Here is a 21,698-nt window from a genome sequence, read left to right on the forward strand (position 1 = left end):
TGTTTGTTTGGGGCTTTTTGTTTTGGGGTTTTGGGTTTGGTTGTTTTTTTTTTTTTTAATTTTGGTTTTGGTTTTTTGGTGGGGTTTTTTTGTTGTTTTCGGTTTTGTTTTTGCTTTTTGTGGAACCATGAACACAAGCAGCTCTGGATTACAACAATTTGAATTTTCACAGATCTTCCTGCACAGTCTGTTGCATTCCTGGGGCACAATGGGGGCACTTAATGTTTTAGGGGTGAACATCAATAGGAACTTTTGGGCTCAATGATCTTAGAGGTCTTTTCCAACCTTAACAATTCTACCACCAAAGGGCAGGGATCAGTGGAAAAGGGTCGGTCTGACAGCCTGCTTTGTATTCCCCCAATACACTCCCAAATCTGCCTTCTGTGCAATTTACAGCAGATCCTGACGGATTTCTGCTGCATGAACTTGCCAAGTTTCCCCTCAAACACCAAACATCAACTGCATCCCACGGCAGGGAGCTCCCCAGGCCACCAACCACTCCCTGAGGAAGTGGTTTCTTCCTTTTCTCCCTGATTTCTGCCTTCACCTGCTTCCTGATGGGGTTTTTTTTTTGGCTAAGAGTTCCCCCTTTCCACACTGAAAAGGAGACAGCTCCACATCTGTGCGTCATTTGGCCGTGGCTCTGGTCCTGTCTGAAGCGCTGCCCCAAAGCCACCAAAGCTCCTGGGAATGTCTGAGCAATTTGTCAGCACGGATTCATTTAAAAAAAAAACCCTAAAAACTACTGAGGAAAAACGCTGGGAATACTCCTGGTGTCTGCACAGGCAGATCCCACGACAGCCCCTGTCAGCAGCACAGGTGAGATGAACGGCGTGGGATTGCTCCCAGCTCAGACAAATTAATCAGGATGCTGTGCCGGGGTGAGTTCTGTCCCAAATATATGAAGTGCAAGCTTGTAACATGTGCCAAGCTCCTCTGGAGCTTGTTTCACAAGTGCTTCCCATTTTACATGCACGCCTGAGGAATTCTGCTTCCCCGAGCTCAAGGTAGGGATGAGAGGAAAACAGGAGTGGAGAGAGCAGGTGGTGCCTCAGCCCAGGCAGCGCCTTCTCCTCCGGCAAATCCTTGCACAAAGCACCAGGAATCCCTGCCTGGAGTTGGGCCACACATTCTGGGCTGGCTCAGGATGGCTGGGCAGCCCCAGCTAGGAATTGCTGCATGCCTTTGGAAACATAACATCACAGAATGGTCGAGGCTGGAAAGAACCTCTAAAGGTCATGAAACCCGACCATTAACCCAGCACCCCTGGGCTCACCACGAAACCATCCAGGAACTTGTTTTCTCTCCTGCAAATCATTGACAAGGCTGCTTTCCCTTCCTCCCTGCTCCCACGCCACCCTTCCCCACCTCTCTCCTTCCCACACAGAACGATGTGCCCAGGGCTGTGTCACTGGGGTATTTCCCACCTTCTCCCTGGGACACAGGTGCTGAGGAGGCAAAATTTCCAAAGAAGAGGGGGTTTTTTTTTAGGGTTCCCCAGGAGCACTGGAATGGAAGCAGTGACGTGAGCAGGGTTAGGGCAGGAGGGCAATGCCAGCAGCTTTGTGTCCCCAAAGGTGCAGCCACACCACACAACTCCACGTTCTGGGGAGCCCCATCAGTGCCTGAGGTGCTCTGCAAAGCTCAGGCGAGCAATGAAAGGCACAAAGGCTGTACCTAAAGGGGCTAAAAGAGAGCTGGAGAGAGACTTTGGATGTGGGGGAATGGATTCCCACTGCCAAAAAGCAGAGTTAGATGGGATATTGGGGAGGAATTCTTCCCTGTGAGGGTGGGGAGGCCCTGGCACAGGGTGCCCAGAGAAGCTGTGGCTGCCCCTGGATCCCTGGCAGTGTCCAAGGCCAGGTTGGACAGGGTTTGGAGCAGCCTGGGATAGTGGGAGGTGTCCCTGCCCATGGCAGGGGGGGGCACTGGGTGAGTCTTGAGGTCCCTTCCAACCCAACCCATTCTGTGACTCAGTGATTTTGATCCGTGAAGATCTTTGGGCTGACTGGGGCAATGGAGAAAGGTTTTGTATCAGCCACAGGGCGCTGCAGGAAAAGCACAAGAGGACAGCAGGGCTGGAGCCAGCTCAGCAGAGACATCACAGATTTTTCCATGCTTGCTGTCTGACTCTCTGGGTTTTCCTCTCCTGGAAAGACCATTTCTGATCACTGACAGATCCAGCAGCTCTTCAGAGTGGTTGTGAACAGGAGCAAAATGGTTCTTCTGGGCAGGTCTCACCTCGTGTCCCCGGGGCTGGTTATTCAGTCCTCACAGGGCAGCTCCCAGGTTTCATTAGATCTGGCCCTAATGACAGCTCTGCTGAGTTTTGGAGCCCTCCTCTCTCCCCATCCTCCAGCTCTCTGCATCTTCTGAGTGGAAATAACGCAAAACTGGGAAACAGGGAGGAGTTGTCACCACCCCCCTCTACGAGGCCAGGACAGAGAGGATGTTTTTCCGCTCAAGGATGGTTTATCCGAGCTGCACACACACGCTCTCACACTCACACGCTCTCACACACACAACACAACCATTCTCTCACCAAGCCCTCGGGATTTTGGCACTCCCTCCCACTCTCCTGGTCCTGCACAGCCCCACTTTACAGCTGAAGTCGTCACTGGAGGAGCTTCTTTGGAGGAGATGTGGATAAATCTCTCCACTGTTTTGTTTGCAGCAGAGCTGCTGGCACTTCCCAGGGCTCCCAGGCTGGTTATGAGCAAATGGAAACAGAAAGAAACCAAATCCCTGCTTCATTCATCCTCCATCCATCCCTGCCCCTGCCGTGTCCCTCGTGCTGCCAGCTTGGAGAGAGGAGCTTTGTCCCGTGGCCATCTCCAGCTCCACATGAAAAGCCCCCCATCAAACCAAGAGCTTTGCAACCTCTGCTTCCATTTCAAAGCCTCTTTTTCCTTTTGCTGAGGATCTGGAGGGATGGGAGAAGTGTTCAAAGGCCAGAGTTGGTTCTGAAGTCCAAAGCTGGGCGAGCAAAAGGGGTTTGTTTTATACGACGGAGCAGAGAGCCTGCGAATCTGTGAGGGCAACACCTCCCTGCAAATCAGGTCACTTCTTTAGCGAGGGAAAAAAAGCCTTCCTGAGGTTCAGAGCATTAGGGCAGAAATCAAAAAGCATTTGAAGAAGCAGGGAAAGCCAAGCTCTGGCTTTGCCATTCCTGCCCTCCCGCTGGATCCCCACGGCCCGGCAGGCACCGAGGGAGACTGGGAAAATGTTCCACTCTTCACACACCACTTCAAACCCTCAGAGCCGCCCTTTCCAGGGGGACTGGGGTCAGCTACCACACTAAACTCCAAATATTTTCCTAGCTGGCAAATGAAAAAACCTCTGTGTGTCTGCGCCTGGCTCTATAGCCAACGTACACGGAATGATAAAGGCCCTGGCACACATCTCGCAAGAGCTAATTATAGAATTTGGAAGCCAACGTGATAATATTTTCTTTAGATGTGTGGTGCAGATGTAATTACTTCTCCGGAGATGCCAGCCGCAGATGACGCAGGATGCCCTTATGTAATCACCTTTATTATGCAGCTATGGAAATTTTCCCTCCCTGGCCCATCCCCTCAACTCCTTCTTTTCCTTCCTCACCCTAAACTCTCTCAGTGGCTCATTCAGAAGGTGATGGGGTGAGGTCCTTAGGCCAGCTGGGAGCACAAGGGCAGCTCCACAGAAATCCCATTCCTGGGTTTCCCCATCCATCATCCCTCAGTGAAGGAGCAGAAGGAGCTGATGGCTGGGAAAAGGCCCCCCTTCACCTGGTGGAAGGGAAGGGGATCATGTTGGAGCCAGGATTCCCCCATCCCTGGCATCTCATGTGGCTTGGACCAGGAGCCAACTGCTCCATCCTCCTGCTGTGGAGGAGCACCCCCTCCCCAAAACGGGCTGGGGGATGCTGAGGATGCAAGGGGACTACACAGGAAAGCTGGTTTGTCCCTGCAGGGTGAAGGCTTGGTGGGTCACAAATGCTTGAGTTGCTCCAAAGGTTGCTCCCGAGTGCAGGAGGATCTCCCAGGTGATCCACAAAGTCTTTCCTGACCGGGAAATCACAGCGTGATCGCAGCCAAAAATGCTTCCAAAACAAGAGGGACTTTTGCCTGTGGATCCTTTCTGAGGTTTTCCTTTTTGCCTGTGAATCCTTTCCGAGGTTTTCCATTTTGTTGCTTCAAAGTCTCTCTGTCCCACTGCCCACAGGCCACTGAGGTCCGAGCCATGGTTATCTCCAGGACAGAGGCTTCCCCCACCACCAGTGCTGCTCAGGGAAGCCACAATCCCCTGGCATGACCAGTAAAACCCTGCCTTGACCACAAACATTCAGGAAAAAGGGTTGATAAGTAGCCTGGAGGCATCACCCTGTAGTGGCAGCACATATTTTGGTTGTACACCTCTCTGCTCCCACCCTCTTCCATCCCTCTTCCCGGCCAAACCTGGATCCTTCCTTGCTGTTTTGGGGGATTAATACATGATGGGAAGGGGTGACTCCTGGTTCCGGGCTATCCTGATGCCACCAAAGTTGCAAATCTGGGTTGTGAAGACTTTTCCTTCTTCTTTTCTCTGCACGGCATCCAAGCCAGGGCGTGGATTGAGGAGGATGAGCCTGGAGATGAACAAGGACAAATCCTTCAGTGGCTGGGAAGTGCAGTTCAGAGAGTTGGGAAGAGCGGAATTGGTCACACAGCCTAAAAAAAAAGGAAGCCAGGGACTTGGAGATGGAGATGGCGGCTGGAGCAGGACTGGAGGCAAAACCATTGGTTCACCCACTGGGCAAACTGGTTCCCAGTCATGGGTCAGTGCCAGTGACTGCAAAGGAATTTGTCCTCAGGGCAGGGAATACCCACATTCCTCCGAGGACAAAGAGCCATGGGGGAGGCAGTAGCTGGGGGATGTGTTTGTAGCACTCAGGCCATTTATTAACCAAAACCTCCAAATTCCCAGGAGTCCAGGGCCATCAGCTGGTCATGGATTCAGGCAGCATTTCAGCCCACGTCCATCTCCAGTCAGCCAAATCCCTCCCTGTTGCCCATGGACTGTGTCAGTTGGGTCCTTGTGGCCTGGAAAGGGACTGTCAACCTTGGATCCTGCACAGAGAGGCCTGGGAGCCACCACAGGGATGCTCCAGGCTTCCTGCTCAGTCTTCTACTGCTCCTCCAGAAGATCTTTCCCAAGACTTGAGGATTCTCATGCTTCTGCTTTTGCTGAAGCCACTCAGCCCCCAATTCTTCCCCAGAGCAGAGGCTGGCCACGATGGAGATGGAGCTGGATGGGACAACATGAGTACACATAACTTAGTCCTGAGCCTGGTGTTCCTCCCTGAAAAAACCTCCCACCCCAAGCCAAGGGGGCTGTGCCGAATCCCTAATTCCTGATATGGACAGAAAGGGCACTTCCAAACAGGCTCCTTGAACACCTGGTGATTGCAGTGGAAATCTGCCCCTCCTGGTTTGCTCCAGTTTATTTTTACTAGGCCTGGCCTAATGCTTTGGGACTGTGAACGGGAAGTTTGCTTCCTTCATTCTGGATAATCACCCAAGGATGCTTAAGGAGTGGTTTTAAACTAAAAGATGAGAGATTTAGACTAAATATTAGGAAGAAATTGTGCCCTGTGAGGGCGGTGAGGCCCCGGCACAGGTTGCCCAGAGAAGTTGTGGCTGCCCATGGATCCCTGGAAGTGCCCAAGGCCAGGTTGGACAGGGCTTGGAACAACCTGGGATAGGACTTTGGACCTGGATGACCTTTAAGGTCCCTTCCAAACAAAACCACTCCATGATTCTATGATTCCATGATCCTCTGGTCTGGACATTATTTGGGGAACCTGATAATTCACATCCTCCCCCAAGGCAGCTCAGACCTGACCCACACCCCACGGCCAAGCACCCAGCACACACCCTGGGCTTTCAGCACCCACAGGTGGAGATGCAGGAGCCTCTCCTGATTTATGGAAAACCTGGCCCATGCACCAGGCTGTGGCTTGCCAGCACTGAGAGGTTTTGTCTGCCCTGTGCTGGTACAGGAGGAGACAGCTTATACCAGCAGGGATGTTTTTTCCAGAATAGGAAACCATCCCTCTGGATGACATAAACCAGAGTTTTTTGGCTTGTTCGTGCTGGCTCAAGCTGAGCAGGCAGATGCCATTGATTGGAGATGGAAAGCGTCTCCCGTTGCCGCAGCTGGCATCAACCCAGCTTTTGGGGTCAACCCAGCCTCAGGACCCTCTGCCATCCCCTGTGGCAGCTTGGAGAAGGTCCTCTTCCTTCCCCAGCTCTGTGTGGGTATGAAGAGGTCTCACACAGGCTCAAATTATTCCACTTAATGAGCAGGAAGAGCCTCTCCCAGCATTTTAACTTCCAGACCAGCGGGATGTCACTGTGCTGGTGAACCCCCTGGGTGCAGAGAAGGTTTGTTTGACCACATAACCGGTTTCTTCTTGCACAAATAAACTCTGGGCGTCATCCTGACATTTCTCCCAGGTGCTCAGCCACAGAGGCTGCTCAGGCTGTGCAGGCTGCTGGGGATTTTATCAGCTTTCCCAGCAGAAAGGTTGGATTTCCTGGCATGGCGTAGTCCTGCTCCCCTCCCAGCCCCATCCTGCACATTTGGCTGTGATTCCTGCAGGGCACTCACAACAAATCAGGCAAGGCAGCATCTCTATCCACAAGCACAGGGAAACCCTTGGATGTTCCACACCCCTTGGCTGTCACAGAAAACAGGGTCTTTCCTCTGAAAACCAGCCTGGAAATCTCTAATAACAGATAGCGGGGAAGAGCTTCAGACAGAGCCTGGTGAGGAGATACTGCAGGAATTCTGGTTTCAGTGTGCAGCCTATTGGATGCCAAGCACTTACAGGCACACTCAGTTTGCAGCTGAGGTCTGAGCTGGGTTTAAGTTGTTGTGGCGCTGGTTGGAAAGCGCCGGAGGCCTCCAGCACAAATTCAGAACTGTCACTGTCACCAGACCAGGCTGGCCTTGACATTGCCCAGCCAAGGCACTCAGACATCCTGGGATGGAGATGCCACTTCATTCATGACCTCAAAGTATGCTCAATATCCAGGATACCCTTATTTAGGGTTTTTTTCTGCTCCTCAAGGCTTTGAAAATGATCTTCCCTCTAACTAAAGGAGTCTGGGTGAAGAGAGGAGGGAGGCTCTTGCTCACGTTGGGATGTCTTCTACTGAAAAGCAGCTCCCCAGAGCTTTCAAGGAAGAAATCCCAGTGCAGGGAGCCGCTGTCTCTGCTCCCATTCCCAGCTCTGCCTCGCCGCATGCCTGAGCACATCAATGCTTTCCACCCCTGTTCCCTGGGGAATGTCCTGGGCCAGTGATGCTCCTTCAGACCTCACTGCAGCTGATGTTTTCCTCCTTCCCTGATGGGTGCAGAAAACACTGAACCAGTCCTGCAGGTGCAGTCCAAGGACCTCAGAGAGCTTTGGGATCTTGACATGAAACGGCCCCAAGAGAATGGAAATCACCCTGCCTGGGGGCTGCCACTCCTGCAAGGAAAAGGAAAAAGGACATGGGGAACAAAGAGTTTGGATTTTGGAAGAGTAAATTCTTCCTTTCCTCCAGAGAAAGGTGGCTTTGGATGGATGTTCAAAGCCTCGTCCCCAAGACAGAGCAAGGCCGTCGTGGCTGGGTAGGAAAGGATTTTTAGGTGGGTAACCCCAACCCTGTAGTCCCAGGCTGGAGGTCACCCCAGGTGGTCGGGTCTGGGTGCACAGTCCAACCACAGCCACCCAAAAAGGGCAGAGCAGAGGAGGATAAACCCCACAAAGGGCTGAGAGCAAGTCCTGGTGGTTGTGTCCATGGGGACAGGGAAACGTGGTGGCCTGGCTGCATCTGGCTGTGCAGGAGCCCTGGCACGAAGGGGTGCTGGCTGAGAATTGGGGGTCCCTGCTGGCTCTCAGAGGGGATGGAGGGGCTCTGTTGGAGGTGACCTGGGTGGGCAGAGCAGTTCCTGTCTCAGCCACCCCAGCCCTGGGTTAGAAATGGGAGTTTAGGGTTCAAAAGTTTATGCCCTGCCTGAGAGCGCCAGGAGCACGGGTTATCCTGGAGTTTCCAGCGCTCTCCAAAGCCTCTCCTATCATGATTTATTCATCTGTGGGAAGTGCTAAGACATAACTCAGCTCCCAAAGGGAGCACGAGCACAGCCTCCACCAGCTACAGCGTCAGGAAACTGCCTGTCTCCTGTGAGATCTGCTGAGCCTGGGCCTGCTGCAGCTCCCTGCTGGGCAGCCACGGGCTCCTGTGCTCCAGCAGCTTCCCCAAACCCCTACTGGGAAGGGTCCACCTCCCAGCAGAGCTCCTGAGCCAGCTCTGGTTATTGCCAGAGCAGTGCCAGGGATGGAAAGGGCTCTCTGTCTGCGTGGCTACTTCCAAGGTGCACTCACATCCCGAAACCAGCCTGTTTGTTGGAATTCTCTGCTTCTGGAGTTAAAGGGCAAAATTAAGAGCTTGAATCTCCACAGGAATGCATTTTGGTATAATTTACACCTTCCCCGTGCACCCCAGCAGTGCGTTTGGCCCTGGTTTAAATGCAAATTAACCCATATTTGATTATTTTGGCGTTATTGCTGTTTTACTGCTCTTGCTGTTATTTGCCCACCAACGCTGGCCCCGTTTGCGAGGCCCCGACCGGTGACTCCTTTGATCCCCAGACGTCCTGCCAACAGAAAATTCACTTGAGCAAATAAGTCTAAATTAGTGGGAGTTTTGTGTGGCCTTATTTCCCTCCCTCCACGACTGCAAATAATCCAGAGTAAGTGCTGGGGCTCGACGGCCCCCGATGGGAAGCCTGATTGCTCTCCTGCACAGCGCTGGCAGCTGGGAAAGCGGGAAAAGGAGCTCTGGGCCATCGTGTGTCACCAGGGCTCTGCTCTGAATGATGGAGAGGAGGGAGGGCAGCATCCAGGTCCAGCTTTTGGCCAGGTGGATGGGGCTTGGAGCAACCTGGGATAGTGGGAGGTGTCCCTGCCCATGGCAGGGGTTGGAATGAGATGAGGTTTAAAGTCCCTTCCAAACCATTCTGTGATTCTATGGATGCATCATGCCATTCATCCCACTCATCCAGTTCTCTGCCCTTCTTTGAGAGCTCTTCATAGCCTTTCATTTCAGGCATGCAGCTGGGAAGCATCCCCAGAAGGATGGGAAAGTTCCCTGATAGAAAGATCCCAAAATAACTGAGTGAAAGCGAGCTGCTTGGAGCAATCCCCACTTGAAAAAAAACCCCAAGCTGTCAGACCCCAAAATTCCATTTGAGATAAAACCAGCTGTTAGGGTCCCAAATCTGTATTTATGAAAAAAAAAAGAAGCTTTGAGACCCTAAAATCCCATTTTGAAAAACAAACAAATAAACAAAAAACAAAACAGGCCGTCAGCCCCCAAATCCCTATTTGAGGAAAACCCAGCTGTCAGACCCCAAAATCCCTATTAAAAAAAAAAAACCCTTAGCCAAAATAACTTACTCTACCCCAAATCATCCATTTGAGCAAAACCAAGCCATCAGGCTCCAAAATTCCTGTTAAAAAAAACCAAAAAACCCAAACCTCAGATATCAGACCCACAAAATCCCTACTTAAGGAAAAACAAGGTGTCAGATCCCAAAATTCCTGTTTGAGCAAAACCAAGTTTTGAGAGCCTGAAATTCCCTATTTGAGAAGAAAAAAAACCAAACTAATAATAATAATAATAATAATAATAATAATAATAATAATAATAATAGAATCCAGCAGTCAGAGCTCAAATTTCCAGTTCAGCAAAACAAGCTGTTGGACCCTCAAAACTTTCTCTGTGCAAAACCAAGCTGTCAGACCCCAAAATTCTCATTTGAAGAAAAACACCCAGTCTGACTCCAAGTTCCCTGTTTGAGCAAAACCAAGCCCCTGAATCCCAAATCCCTATTTGAGCAAACCCCAAAACCTTCCAAATCCACAAACCCCTATTTATGCAAAACCAAGCCATCAGACCCCAAAATCCCCATGCGAAAATAGAAAAGGCAAACTCCAAATCCTTATTTCAGCAAAACCCAGCGTCTGACCCCGAAGTTCCCATTGAAGCTAAACCAAACCACCAGCCCCAAATCCCCCTTTGAGGAAGACGGAGCCATCCCTTCCCAAAATCCCTGCCGGAGGTGGGCACAAAGAGTTAAGCTCCTGCGGGCGCCGTGGCCAATCCCACCGAGCGAAGGGCAGCCCTTGGCCGCAGCCCAGCAGCAGGTTGCTCTCCGCAGGTATTATTTTGGACTTTTTCCCGGGATACCACGCAGGGAAACAATGAATTTCGCGGTCGGCGCAGGATGGGGAGCTGCAGGACGCGCCCCTGGGCTGCCCAGGTAAATCCCGGTGGGTGCTGGCTTTTTGTGGGATCTTTGCTTTCCTCTCCTTCCCCCTCTCGCTGGGTGTCTTTGTTTGGGGCCGGGCAGGGGAGCGAAGGGTTTTCGGTGGATTAATGCAGGGCTGAGCTGGTGGGACCCTTTGTAAGGGAATTTTTGGGGGGGACACCGGGCTGCGTTGGCAGCGGGGGTCGGAGCAGAGATGGGGTGCGCGGAGCTGGGTGGCTCAGGGTGGGGAAAGCTGTGATTCCCCCCTCTGTAAACTCCCTCTGGATCCAGCTGGACCCCCCCAGCACCGGGACCTTGCACCGGGCGGGTTTTAGGGCATCGCTCCGGTTTAGCAGCGCTAATTCCGGCCCTGGGGACAAGGCACCGTCGGGACGAGCCACCATGAGGGCTTGCTCCGAGCGTGGTGTCCGGGGAGGAGCGAGCACTTCCCGGGCTGGCTCCGCGCCCAAGAAATTCCTCGGGGCGAGTTAATGATGAATCACGGCCGGGCTGGTGGCGTGGGCGGCGAGTGGCAGCCGGTGGCGAGTCCCCTCGTTGTCCTTCCTGCGGGGACAGAGGTTTGGGCAAAGTTTGGGCATGGCAGAGCCAGGCGGGGCTCGTGGGGCGGCTCCTCGGAACCGCTCGGGGAGGGGAATGGCTCATCCCAAAGGGCAGGATCAGCCTTCCTCCAAAACATCCCGCCCAGGGGTCTAAATCGCGCAGGGGGATGTGGTGACAAAGGTGAGGGGGGTGGGGGGGGTCCTCCTGGCATTTGGGGGCATGGAGCTGGGCTGGAGCAGGGGATCACATGGGGATCCCTGAGATTTGGGATGCTGGGGGTGTGTGAGGATGCTCAGGCTGATGCTGGGGAGCCAGGCAAGTGCTCTGTGCTGGAGCACTGCCAGGGTGATCAGGAGCTTCCCCATATCCCCTGTGTTGGGGACACCACGGGCTCAGCTGGCAGCACCTCATCCCCAGCTACCTTCCCAAAAGGGTGGATTAGTGCAGGGCTGAGCCGGTGGGACCCTTTCCAGGTGATTTTTGGGGATGGGAGGTACCTGCTGGGCTATGTTTGCACCAGGGGCTCAGAGCAGAGATGGGGTGCAGAGATGGATTGTTCAGGGATCCCACTGGCAACCCCTTAACAAGGGGAAACTGAGGCATGCAGGGCTGGGATGACCCCAGGCAGTCCAGCCCATGGAACGGGGCATCCCAGACCCTCAGGCCCGCAGCCAGCGCTGAGGCTGCTCCATCAAACTGCCCTTTCCCTGTACTGAGGGAATTGAGGGAGGTTTCCCTGTGCCACCAAAGCTGGTGCTCTTCTGGGCAGAGGTTGCCACTGGGACTTCACTGGGGACGATGACACAGCTGGCCCCAAGTGTCTTCTGGGGGCAGCCACAGGGGTCACAGATGAGACCACGGATGAACCCTTCCTGATGGACACGTGGGATTTGGGATGGTGGCTTGGGCTGAGCGTGAAACCATCCTGTCCTGCTGCCTCTTGGGATGACGGGGACAGATAAGGCAGGTCATGGAAAATCCTTCCTATCTGCCTTTGGGTGCATCCTGGAGGATGCCAGCCCGGATCCAAACCCAGGGCTCTGAGAGCAGATGGGAAAAGGGGGGAAAATCCCCCTGAGGATGAGGACTCTGGCCAGGGGAATGCTGGTGGATAGCCCCAGCGTGGCTTGCAAAAAACTCCATGGCAGGATAATTCCTGGTGGAAAGGATCCTGGGAGCTCTCCAGGCCATCTTGCTGCTGGTGGACCCTGGCTGGTCCATTCAGGACTTGAAAACCTCCAAGGATGAGACCAAAAAGCCTCTCAGGACCCTGTACAAATGTACCTTGTCACATCTCCATGTCACATGCCGAGGTTTCTCTGGGGCTTTGCCCAACTTGCTGTAGCCTCCAGAATAATTTTGATGTCTTCCCTTACTGGAACAGCTCGAGACTGGTGAGGCCTGTCAGCTGCTTGGCTTTTAATTCCACCCAGCCTGCTCTTTTGGATCCAGAAAATGCTGTGGATTAAAGCTGGGAACACTCTGAGATGAGGAGCTGGGGTGGAGATGGGCTTGGGACAGGTGGGGCAGCTTGATCTGCATGAGCAATAGCCATGCCCAGATTGATTTACTGGTTATTTTACTGACCATAAGGGGTTTCCAGGAAGCTGTGGAGGGTGTCCATTCCAGGAACACCCTCAGGGAGCGGAGAGGGAAGGAGGGACAAGCAGGAGGGCACGGAGCCAAGGCCATGTGCTCCACAGTGCAGATTGTGGCTGTGCTTTGCCATGATTCCCCCTCCTGCCACGGCCTGGGGGATGGGGACAGCGTGGCAGTGGACTGTGTCCCTTAAACACAGCGAGGGAGGAAAACTGATAGCAGAGTGGGAGGACTGGCCAGGGAAGGTGGAGCAGGCTGCACTGTTCAGGCTTTGTCGGGGAGAACAATGGGGCCTTTATTGGGGAAGGGAGGTGGTGGGGCTGGCAGGGACAGTTTGGCACACAGAGAGTCCCTTGGACGGGGCACTGGCATGTGGGATGGGACAGTTTGGTACCCCGTGTCCCCCAGACAGCTGTGGGGGCAGGGAATTGGGACGTGGGGTGGGACAGGTTGGTACACACTGTGTCCCTTGGCCAGCTGGGGGAATGGGGAAATGGGAAATGGGGAATGGAAAATGGGAAATGGGAATGGGAAATGAGAAAGGGAAATGGGATGGGACAGGTTTGTAACCAGCGCATCCCTTGGCCAACTAGGGGGACAGGGAAATGGGCTGGGACAGTCTGGTGCCCATCATGTCCTTGGGTCAGAAAGTGACACGAGGAACAGGGATACGGGATATGGAATGGGACAGGTTGGTACCCAGAATGTCCCTTGACCACAGCTGGAGGAAGCTGGGACACAGCAGATGGGACAAGGGACAGGCCAGTTTGGTACCAAACATCCTCTGGTGGTGGGACTCGTCCCCAGCTGTCACTGTGAACCCCACAAATGCTGACACGGCTCTCCTTGACGTGGGTTTGGATTCATGGCCACCCCTCCCAAATCCTTTATCACTGGGAATTGCAAAGGGTGGTTTAAGAAAGAGCTGGTTCTGAGGACCTTGGGGACCCTCACAGCTGAGACAGAGGATCATCCTACGCTGGGGACATCCTGAATCAAGCACTGCCACCCACTCCAGACCAGAGGAGCTTTGGGGATGGAGGAATCCGTCATCCTTCGTGCTGTCCCTTGGCAGCTCAACAAGAGCTCCCCTGAAGAGCCGCCTGGGTCTTTTCATCTCATCTCTTTTGTTTCAGGCTTATTATGTAAATAGCTTATGCGGCCCCCATAATGAGAAAGTAGTTTCCCAGAATACAAAAGGCTGTAATTATCTCATTAGCAGGCGGAAAGGAAAAGGAAATGTTTCTAAGCCAGCTCGCTTTTATTTCCCACAGCAGCCCCAGGAAGCGCAGCCCCCAAAACTGGGACCTGCCTGCCCCTAGTCCTGCCACCCCCTCCTGATGCTGCCACATTTTCAGGAGAGAAAAGCAAAGTGTGATCCTCCTGTCTCAGAAATGGGTTTGTACTGGGACGGCTGACAGCTTTTAACTGGGCCCAGTTATCCAGAGGACGCGGCAGGTCCCTGTGCAGGCCCCTCAGCACTCTCAGGTGCTGGGAAAGGTGTAATTGGAAAGTGGCAGGGTCACAGAGAGTCAGGATGGTCCCCACCTTCCCCAATTGGATGTTCCTAGGCAGGACTACCATGCTGGCTTGTCCAAGTCCAACCTCCCTGCTCCAGCAGAGTGCCCTAGAGCACGTTACTCGATATTGTGTCCAAAAGTAAATCCAATCACAAATCCTTTGCACATAAGGATGGAAAATGTGCAGGTACACAGCAGCCCCATGGCCCAAGAGGTGGCTGAGGGTGGCTGCAAGAACTTGCCACTATTTGACCCTCCAGCCTGCCTTCCTGAGTTTGCTTTTTAGCTCTGAGTGAGGGAAAAAGAACTGCAGTACAGGGATAAATGGGAAAAGAGAGGTTTGTGTCCTAGGGAAGGAGCAGGAGTTGTTCTTCTGACTTCATTTGGCTTTTGGTTGTGGAAAAAGCTTGTGGTTGAAAAGCTCGAGATCTGCATGTTTTTGCAGACAGGTTCAAGTGCGTTCGTGCCGTATTCCAGTGGTGGAGGAAAACCTGGCAGCCACTGAGCCAGGATGGGGGGAAAAGAGTTGGAGGAGGTGCAGGAAAGAGCCACAAGAATTACTTGAGGGCTGGAAAAAAATGCCTGTGAGAGACAAGAAAAGCTCATTCTGTTCCCCTCTTCAGACTGAGCAACTTGAGAAGGGTGTAGGAGAACAGGAGGTGCTGGGGCACTGGAGCCAGGTGAGAGGGGAGCCACGGTGTCCCTGCCTCTTGAATCAATCCCAGTGGAGGAGCTCTCAGCCAGGTTTGGGTCCGGTACGGGCGTAAGGAGGTGGCACATGACACACAGGAGGCAGAGCAGTAGCTGAGTGGCCTTTTTGGAGGATGTGATGTGCAAGGAAAGGTGAGGGAGAGGAAGAGGGGTGTGACTGAAATTTGCACTTGAAACTAAGAGGACAAGAGGGAACAGCTTCTAAACAGGAGAGGTTTAGACTGGATATTAGGGGAAATTTCTTCATGGAAAAGGTGTCCAGCCCTGGCACAGCTGCCCAGGGCAGTATTGGAGTCCCCATCCCTGGAGGGATTTAAAAGCTGTGTGGATGTGGCACTTGGGGACAGGGGTCAGTGGTGGCCTTGGAATGGTTGGACTCCATGGTCTTAAAGGGCTTTTCCAACCTGAATAATTCTGTGATTCCGTGATTTTACGAGTGCAATTGCAAATCATGGGTTTCAGTGGTGGCTTTTTCCCCAGGGCTTGTTAATGCCTCACTGGACACAGGTGGTTTTGCTCCCTACGGGGAGGGAGGGGGTCTGTGTCTTCACCTCTAACCCATTCCTGTCCTTTCCTTCCCTCTCCAAGTATCTTCCTGGAAGAAGCTGAAATTATCACAGCCATTCTTTTTCCACCCTTTCCCACCATATCTAACCTGTTCCACCACCCCAGGATGTGTTGACTTTTTCTCCTCCAGCCAAACCAATCCCTTGGCAGCGCTGCCAACCTTGGCAGAGCCAACCCGAGCCTTAAACACGGGGCAGGTGTAGGTCCTACCCCTATAAAAACAACAGAACAGAGCACGGGTTTACGGTGCCAGTAATTGCTGCCTCGTTAAAGCCGAGGCAAACAAACCCGACTAATGAAGGTCAGGGGCACACCTGTTACCACAGTTGGCAAGAGGGGGAATTTTTGACCTTCAGAAGCCTTTGCTGCCCCTGCTGCCAGCGCCACATGCCTGGGATGGCGCGTGTGCCAAGGCCCTGCCTTGCTCTGGGGCTCCTTGCTGGAGCTCTCCGTGCCAGAGACCGATGATTGATGCCCTTCTCCCATGGCACTGGTGCTGAGGTATGTCTGCCTCCTGAAGGCCTTTGTTAGGAGAGTGTTAACAATTAACCTCCTCAGGCAGAAACAAAGCCAGGCCTCCATGATTTAGTCATAGTTAACCATTCAGCTGCTTATCTCAGAGCGATTCTTCTTTTTAACTGGAAGGCATTCGCTGAATCCTTTGGGTAGAGCAAGTGTGAAGACACAGTTGTTATTTTACAAATTACTGTATCTACAGTAACATCTAGGAGTGTCCTGGAGCTGCAGGTATGGTGGGAAACCTTGGTAAGGGGTGGACATGCACGGTTTGCCCACCACGGCTGGGGAAAAGGACATTTCACCCCAGATTTTCTGCATCAGGCATCAAAATATCGCTGTCTCCAAGGCGAGGCTGCTGCAGGAAAGGCCAAGAGGCCAAGAGCTGGATGAGATGGGGAGGTGGTGCAGTGTGGAGTGTGCGGATTCCCAGTATCCCTGGTCAGAGAAGGTTGACTGTACTGATGAGATATGGCGTCTTCCTTTGGTATGGAGATGCCTCCCAGGAAGGGAGCCTTGAGTCAATCCAGGCGGACAAAGAAAACCTTTTTAGCTTTTATTAACGCAGGAATACTGGGAAATGGGACCTCCGCTGAGAGTTTGTTCTGGAGGGGTTTCCTTCTTTGTGTCTGCAAGAAAGTCCCTTCGCTCGGGTTCCCACTGTAACTACGGGGACACTTTTGCCCCTCTGAGATGGCTTGGGGGTCTCTTCCAAGCCCAGCCATGCTCAAGGGTGACTCTTCTTCCCTTCTAAAGGATGGACTTGGGAACGAAATGCTGGCAAAGGCAAACATTCATCTTCCCTCAGCCTCCCTGTGCTCATGGACAGGCTCAGCACCCCTGGGAATCACCCACTTTTAGCTCACATTCCCATGGGAGGGAGGCAGTTATCACGGAATCATAGAATAATTTGGTTTGGAAGGGACCTTGAACCTGCCATGGGCAGGGACACTTTCCACTATCCCAGGTTGCTCCAGGCCCTGTCCCTGGCCTTGGACACTTCCAGGGATGGGGCAGCCACAATTCCCTGGGCACCCTGTGCCAGGGCCTCAGCACCCTCAGTCAAGAATTTCTTCCCAATATCCCATCTAACCCTGTCCTGTCAGTTTGAAGCCACTCCCCCTTGTCCTGTTACCACAGAGATGATGAGATTTAAGGAGAAGAAATATCCTAGGGAAGGTTTTAGTCACACATTCCTCCAAACCTGGAAGGAGAAAAAATGACCCTCCTGCTCTGTGCCGGAGCATGGCAACGCTATTCCTGTGCTCAAAATTTGATTTCACACTTCAGCTGAGGAACAACCAATGTAAAACCTGACCGGGAACTGGAGCTGGCCAGAAGATACAAACCCAAGAGTTGTTGTTCTCAGAAAAAAAAAATGGCCCTTTTTGGCAAACAAAGCTGTACTGTCAGGGATCTGTTGGCACTTCTGGAATCTCCTTAATAACATATTTGTAACACTTGTCTGTATGCTCTGTTTATCAGATCCCGGGTTTGCCGTAAACATAAGCTAAGAACAAGGGTTTTTTTCAGAATATTTTCTTGGATGATTCCCAGTTAAAAGAAAACGCTTGTTGTTGTGTTGGCCTTTTTTTTTCTTTTTTTTTTTTCTTCCTTTTGGAAGGATCAAACTTTCCAGTGACCTCATCCTGCCCTCAGAGAGTCAATGTAAATGTGCAAATGTCACTGTGAAATTTACCCAGTGAGGGAAAAGTAACCTGGATTTCTCTCTTGCTGGCTGGGGAGTACTGCAAGGAGACGATGCCACTTCCTTGTCTGGAGCTGAGACCTTCCAGCACATCCCTCCCATGGTGCCTGGTGTCCCATAAAAAGAAGTCACAGCCTATAAAGATTCCCAAAGTCACTGAAAAGCAGGTTATTCCTAAATTAGCAGGACAAAGTCTTCCCTTGACTCATAAAATCCAAAGGCATCATTGGTTGAGTGTGGCTTCAGGTGGGTGTTCTCCATCCCTCCCCATCGATCCGCAGCCCAGCCACTCCCCAGGCCCTCAGCAGGCACCTGGATTAACCCCTGGGCATTGTGCACTCATGAGCTGTCAGTGATGATGTTCTTTGGGAAGTGTCTTTAGGGCGTGGTGGGGTCACGAGCCTTTGAGTGCTGCTCAGAGCACTGGAGGAACACGTGTCCACATGTCACATGCTGGATACGTGACCAGACCTTGCCACTTCTTACTGCTGGCAGAGGTTTTATCACTTATGACCAATAAACGCTGGTGTTTTGACTGTAGTGGATCCCCACAGGTGCTCATGTGATCCTCCTTTACTGCCTGGTCTTTAGACTTTCATCAGGGAATGATGTGAGATCATCTGCTGAGGACAGAGGTGCAAACTGCAGGATGTCCTTAGCAGGGACTACAGAGTGTTCACTTAATGCTCGTCGCTTCATGAAATCCCAGAATGGGTTGGGTTGGAAGGGACCTTAAATCCCACCTCAACAGCTCCGTGTCCTCTCGCTCTGGCACAGCAGTTGCCACATCTGCCACTAGGGCTGTTCTTTGGACAGGGCAGGATGCTGGGAAAGGGGGAGGAGAAGCCTCCAGAAATGCAGTTTAATAAAAGCAAAGTTGAGCAGCACAGACCCTGCCTTAACCTTTTTAATTCTTTTTCCATTCCATTATTAGTGCAAATAGCAAGGCCCTCTGAGACACCACATGGGAGCTGAGCTCCGGACCTCAGCTTGCTCTCCAGGGAAATAAATCCAGCTCTTCTGCTTTACTCAGGGAGGGCTGAATGAACATCCCTTCCCCCAAGGAGGGGGAAAACCCCACTGAAAGGGGGATTTTCTCCATCTCCCCTTCCTGCTGGTCCTGCCTGACCTCTGCCATCCCTGAACCTTTCTCCAAAGGGCATCAACTATTTTTATCCCATCCGCAGGGAAGCCACAGTACCTCCCACTGCCCTTAAGTCCTGCCTTAGTCCTCACACTACAAGGATGGTTTATCCTGGAAAACCTGCAACTGAGGGTGCCTGAGACAAAAGAAAAGCATCCGTTTGGGCCCACGGGGACCAAATCAATGAACTCTGGAGGGCTGGGTGGACACTGGTCACCTGAGTGTCCACAGCTGTCCCGGAGCTACTGACCCTGCTCCTCCAGGTTTGGTTCAGTCATCCAAAATTTGCAGTGCACCTTCTCCCTTCCTTCGGGTAATGGGATCCTTGGCTGGTGCAGGTTCAAATTCTCCATTATTCAATGAGGTGACCAAGAAAAAGTTGTTGTGGGTCTTCTATTCCCTCAAATAAGACTTTACACCTTTGTGTAAAAGCTGATGAAGAGCATCTAGATAGATGAGAATTGGTCCCAAGGATAATTGGTCCCAGGACAACCCTGGTCAAAGACAACTTTTGAAACCAATATTTGCATGTTAACCATGTCCCATGGCCTAGTTTTGGCCAACCCAAGGCACAGGCTAAGTAAGAATCAAATTGAGAAGGGGAATAAATATTTAGAAGAAAATTTAGGATGACACCTGGACAAAAGCATCTTTTTAAAAACTCAAGTTCAACAACAACAATCCCAAGGAAGAGATGGGAAGTGTGTTGTTTAAGCCCTGTGATACCATCCCTAAGGGATGTGCTGGAGAGAGCACTTGGATGAGCCAGGACCAGGGATGGAGACCTTCCATCCCCATGGGAACACAAACAGGTTCAAACCTGGGAAAAGTGACAGAAATAGTTCAGTCTTGGGAACAGCAAATGGTTGTGTCTCACCGATGCCGTAGAGCTGTGCCTACTAAAATCCATGCAACCCATTCCCCTGGGAACCACAACTTTTGGATTGAGAAGATTAGGAGCTCTTTTGGAGAGCAGGGGGTGGGATTTGAGGAATACTGCCCCTCCAAGGGACCTGGGGATCCCAGAGAGGAGGAGAACGCCATCACTGGGACATGATTTCCATCTGCAAAGGGCACGGCAGACAAAAGGCATCTCTTTAACAACCCTTTTCCCTCCTTGTCCCAGTGCCACTGAGCTGTGCCTCCACCTCACCCCTACGCTGCCATGGCCACGCTAGAGACGCTGCCCGTCCTCAGTGACCCGGCCTACCCCAGCCCAGAGAACTTCCACGGCTTCGCCCCCCGCTATTCCCAGACCATCCCCAAGAGCGCCATGGGGAGCGTGGGCAGCGGAGTGGCCAACGACCAGGAGTTCGCCATGAAGAGCGTGGGCACCCGGACGCAGAGCAGTGGCCGGCAGACGGAGGGGCCCCGCAACGGCTACTCCACGCGGGAGATCTCCAACCGCTACTCCGGCGAGGAGAAGACCTACAAGTCGGAGAAAGTCTCCAACTCTCTCTACATCAACGGCGACCTGCGCAAGAGCGAGAAGGTGAAGATGGACATCTGCGGCAACGTGACCACCAACAACGAGAAGAACCTGCCGCCACCTCCCCAGTACCGAGAGCCCAGTAACCCACCAAAGATTTTGCCAATCTCCGGCAAACTAGACCAGGTGAGAACCTCCTGGAGCAGCTGGGTGGCCGTGGCACATCTCTGGAAGCACAGACCAGGAGGCCTTGGGCAACGGTGCAATCCTGATGTTCTCGTTCTTACTTTGTACGTTTTTATGTAGAGATGATATCATTCTTATGACTTTTCAGGGGGTTGTTAGTTCTGGCCCAAGAGCATGACCACAAGTCTTCCACATACAGCTCATTTAAGCCTGTATTTAAGTCACTAGCCATTCCAACTTCCCTGAGATGTTGTGCCTACCTCCCTGAAGGATGGGGAGGGAGCTGGAGTCAGCTCCAGTTTCAGTAGGTCCAGCATTTGAGTCCCCTCTTAGTTTTGTGCCTTTTATAGGCAGTTTCCAACCACACACTGCCACCTAAAGCTGTTGCTTGAAAGAAGCCATGAGCATCTGTTCAGAATCCCAGTGCCCCTTGTGAGGGACATGGCTTGGGAACTACCCCTGTAAACATTCTCTCCCAGCCCAGCCCAGTCCTCATGGCTCATATTGGCTTCAGGGAGAAAGATCTCCCAGGCCTGGAGGAGCAGAGCCGCAGAGCCAGTGGTGTTTTGTGTAGCCTGCTGCTCTGCTCCAGTGACTTACATAATTTGTGTCCAGCATTATTTCTGCAGCATTTGGTGGCCTTTTCTCCTGGGCTGTTAATCCAACAGCCCCTGCAGTCCATCTCAGTCTCACACTTGGTCTCCAACTTCCAACATGTTCACTGGGGCTTGTTCTGTTTCTCCTAAAAGGCATTTTCAAAACACCTTTGCTTCCTCCCATTTAATTTTCACCTAAAATCCAACCTGCAGTAGGGCAGACTCAATCCCATTTTAAGGAAAATTTTGTTTCTCATGGTGCATTGATGGGGAGAGGAATGTGCAAGGCTTTAAAATCCTTTCTAAATCCCTTGTGGCTGTGGTCCACTGTCCCCCAGCACTGCTTAGGCCCACAGAAAACACAAATTTCAAATGAAGAGCAGCTCTAGCATGTTCCTTGCCTGGTGTCACTGCTGGGGTCACAGCTCCTACCTGCTCCTGTCTGAGAATAAGCAGGACACGAGGTCCCCACAGGCACAGGTCACTGCTGGCAGCAGGGAGATGTGATGCTCCTGAGGCAAAAGGGCTGCTAATCCAAGGCTTCGATTCAGCTTTCAGCAAAAGGGCAATGCAACCTCAAGGCTAGAAATATAATCAGCCAAAATTAGAGTTATTTTGGTCAGGTCTGGTAAGCAAGGGGCAGCCCTCCTTGTAAAGAGCACTGAGAGAACCCAAGGAGTATTCTGGGCAAAAATCACGCAGGTTTGGGATACGTTAAAATGATTTCCTTTCAGCTGGGGCAAGGGAAGGCAAAGTGTTGCCCTACGAGTGACCACAGGTCCCTCATGTGCAACCCCAAATGGTCCAGGGTGTACCAAGGTGGGATAAGGAGCCAGCCCAA

General features: G+C 52.3%; 1 protein-coding gene across 5 annotated transcripts in view; it reads left to right on the forward strand.

The window, feature by feature from the left end:
* The window catches only part of LZTS3 (leucine zipper tumor suppressor family member 3), a 46,544-nt gene that overhangs the window by 14,120 nt on the left and 10,726 nt on the right, over positions 1–21,698 (forward strand). For 2 of the 5 annotated variants that reach the window (XM_032108241.1, XM_032108237.1), the window contains exon 2: positions 19,773–20,261. In XM_032108241.1, coding sequence (XP_031964132.1) covers positions 19,812–20,261 — 450 coding nt within the window. In that variant the 5' untranslated portion in view covers positions 19,773–19,811. Of the gene's footprint in view, positions 1–9,737; positions 10,343–10,806; positions 10,899–19,772; positions 20,262–21,698 lie in introns of those variants that run through there. The other 3 variants (XM_032108239.1, XM_032108238.1, XM_032108240.1) reach the window with 3 other exon arrangements.

The sequence above is a fragment of the Corvus moneduloides genome, chromosome 5 (assembly GCF_009650955.1).
Source record: "Corvus moneduloides isolate bCorMon1 chromosome 5, bCorMon1.pri, whole genome shotgun sequence".
In the NCBI taxonomy this organism is placed as follows: Eukaryota; Metazoa; Chordata; class Aves; order Passeriformes; family Corvidae; genus Corvus; species Corvus moneduloides.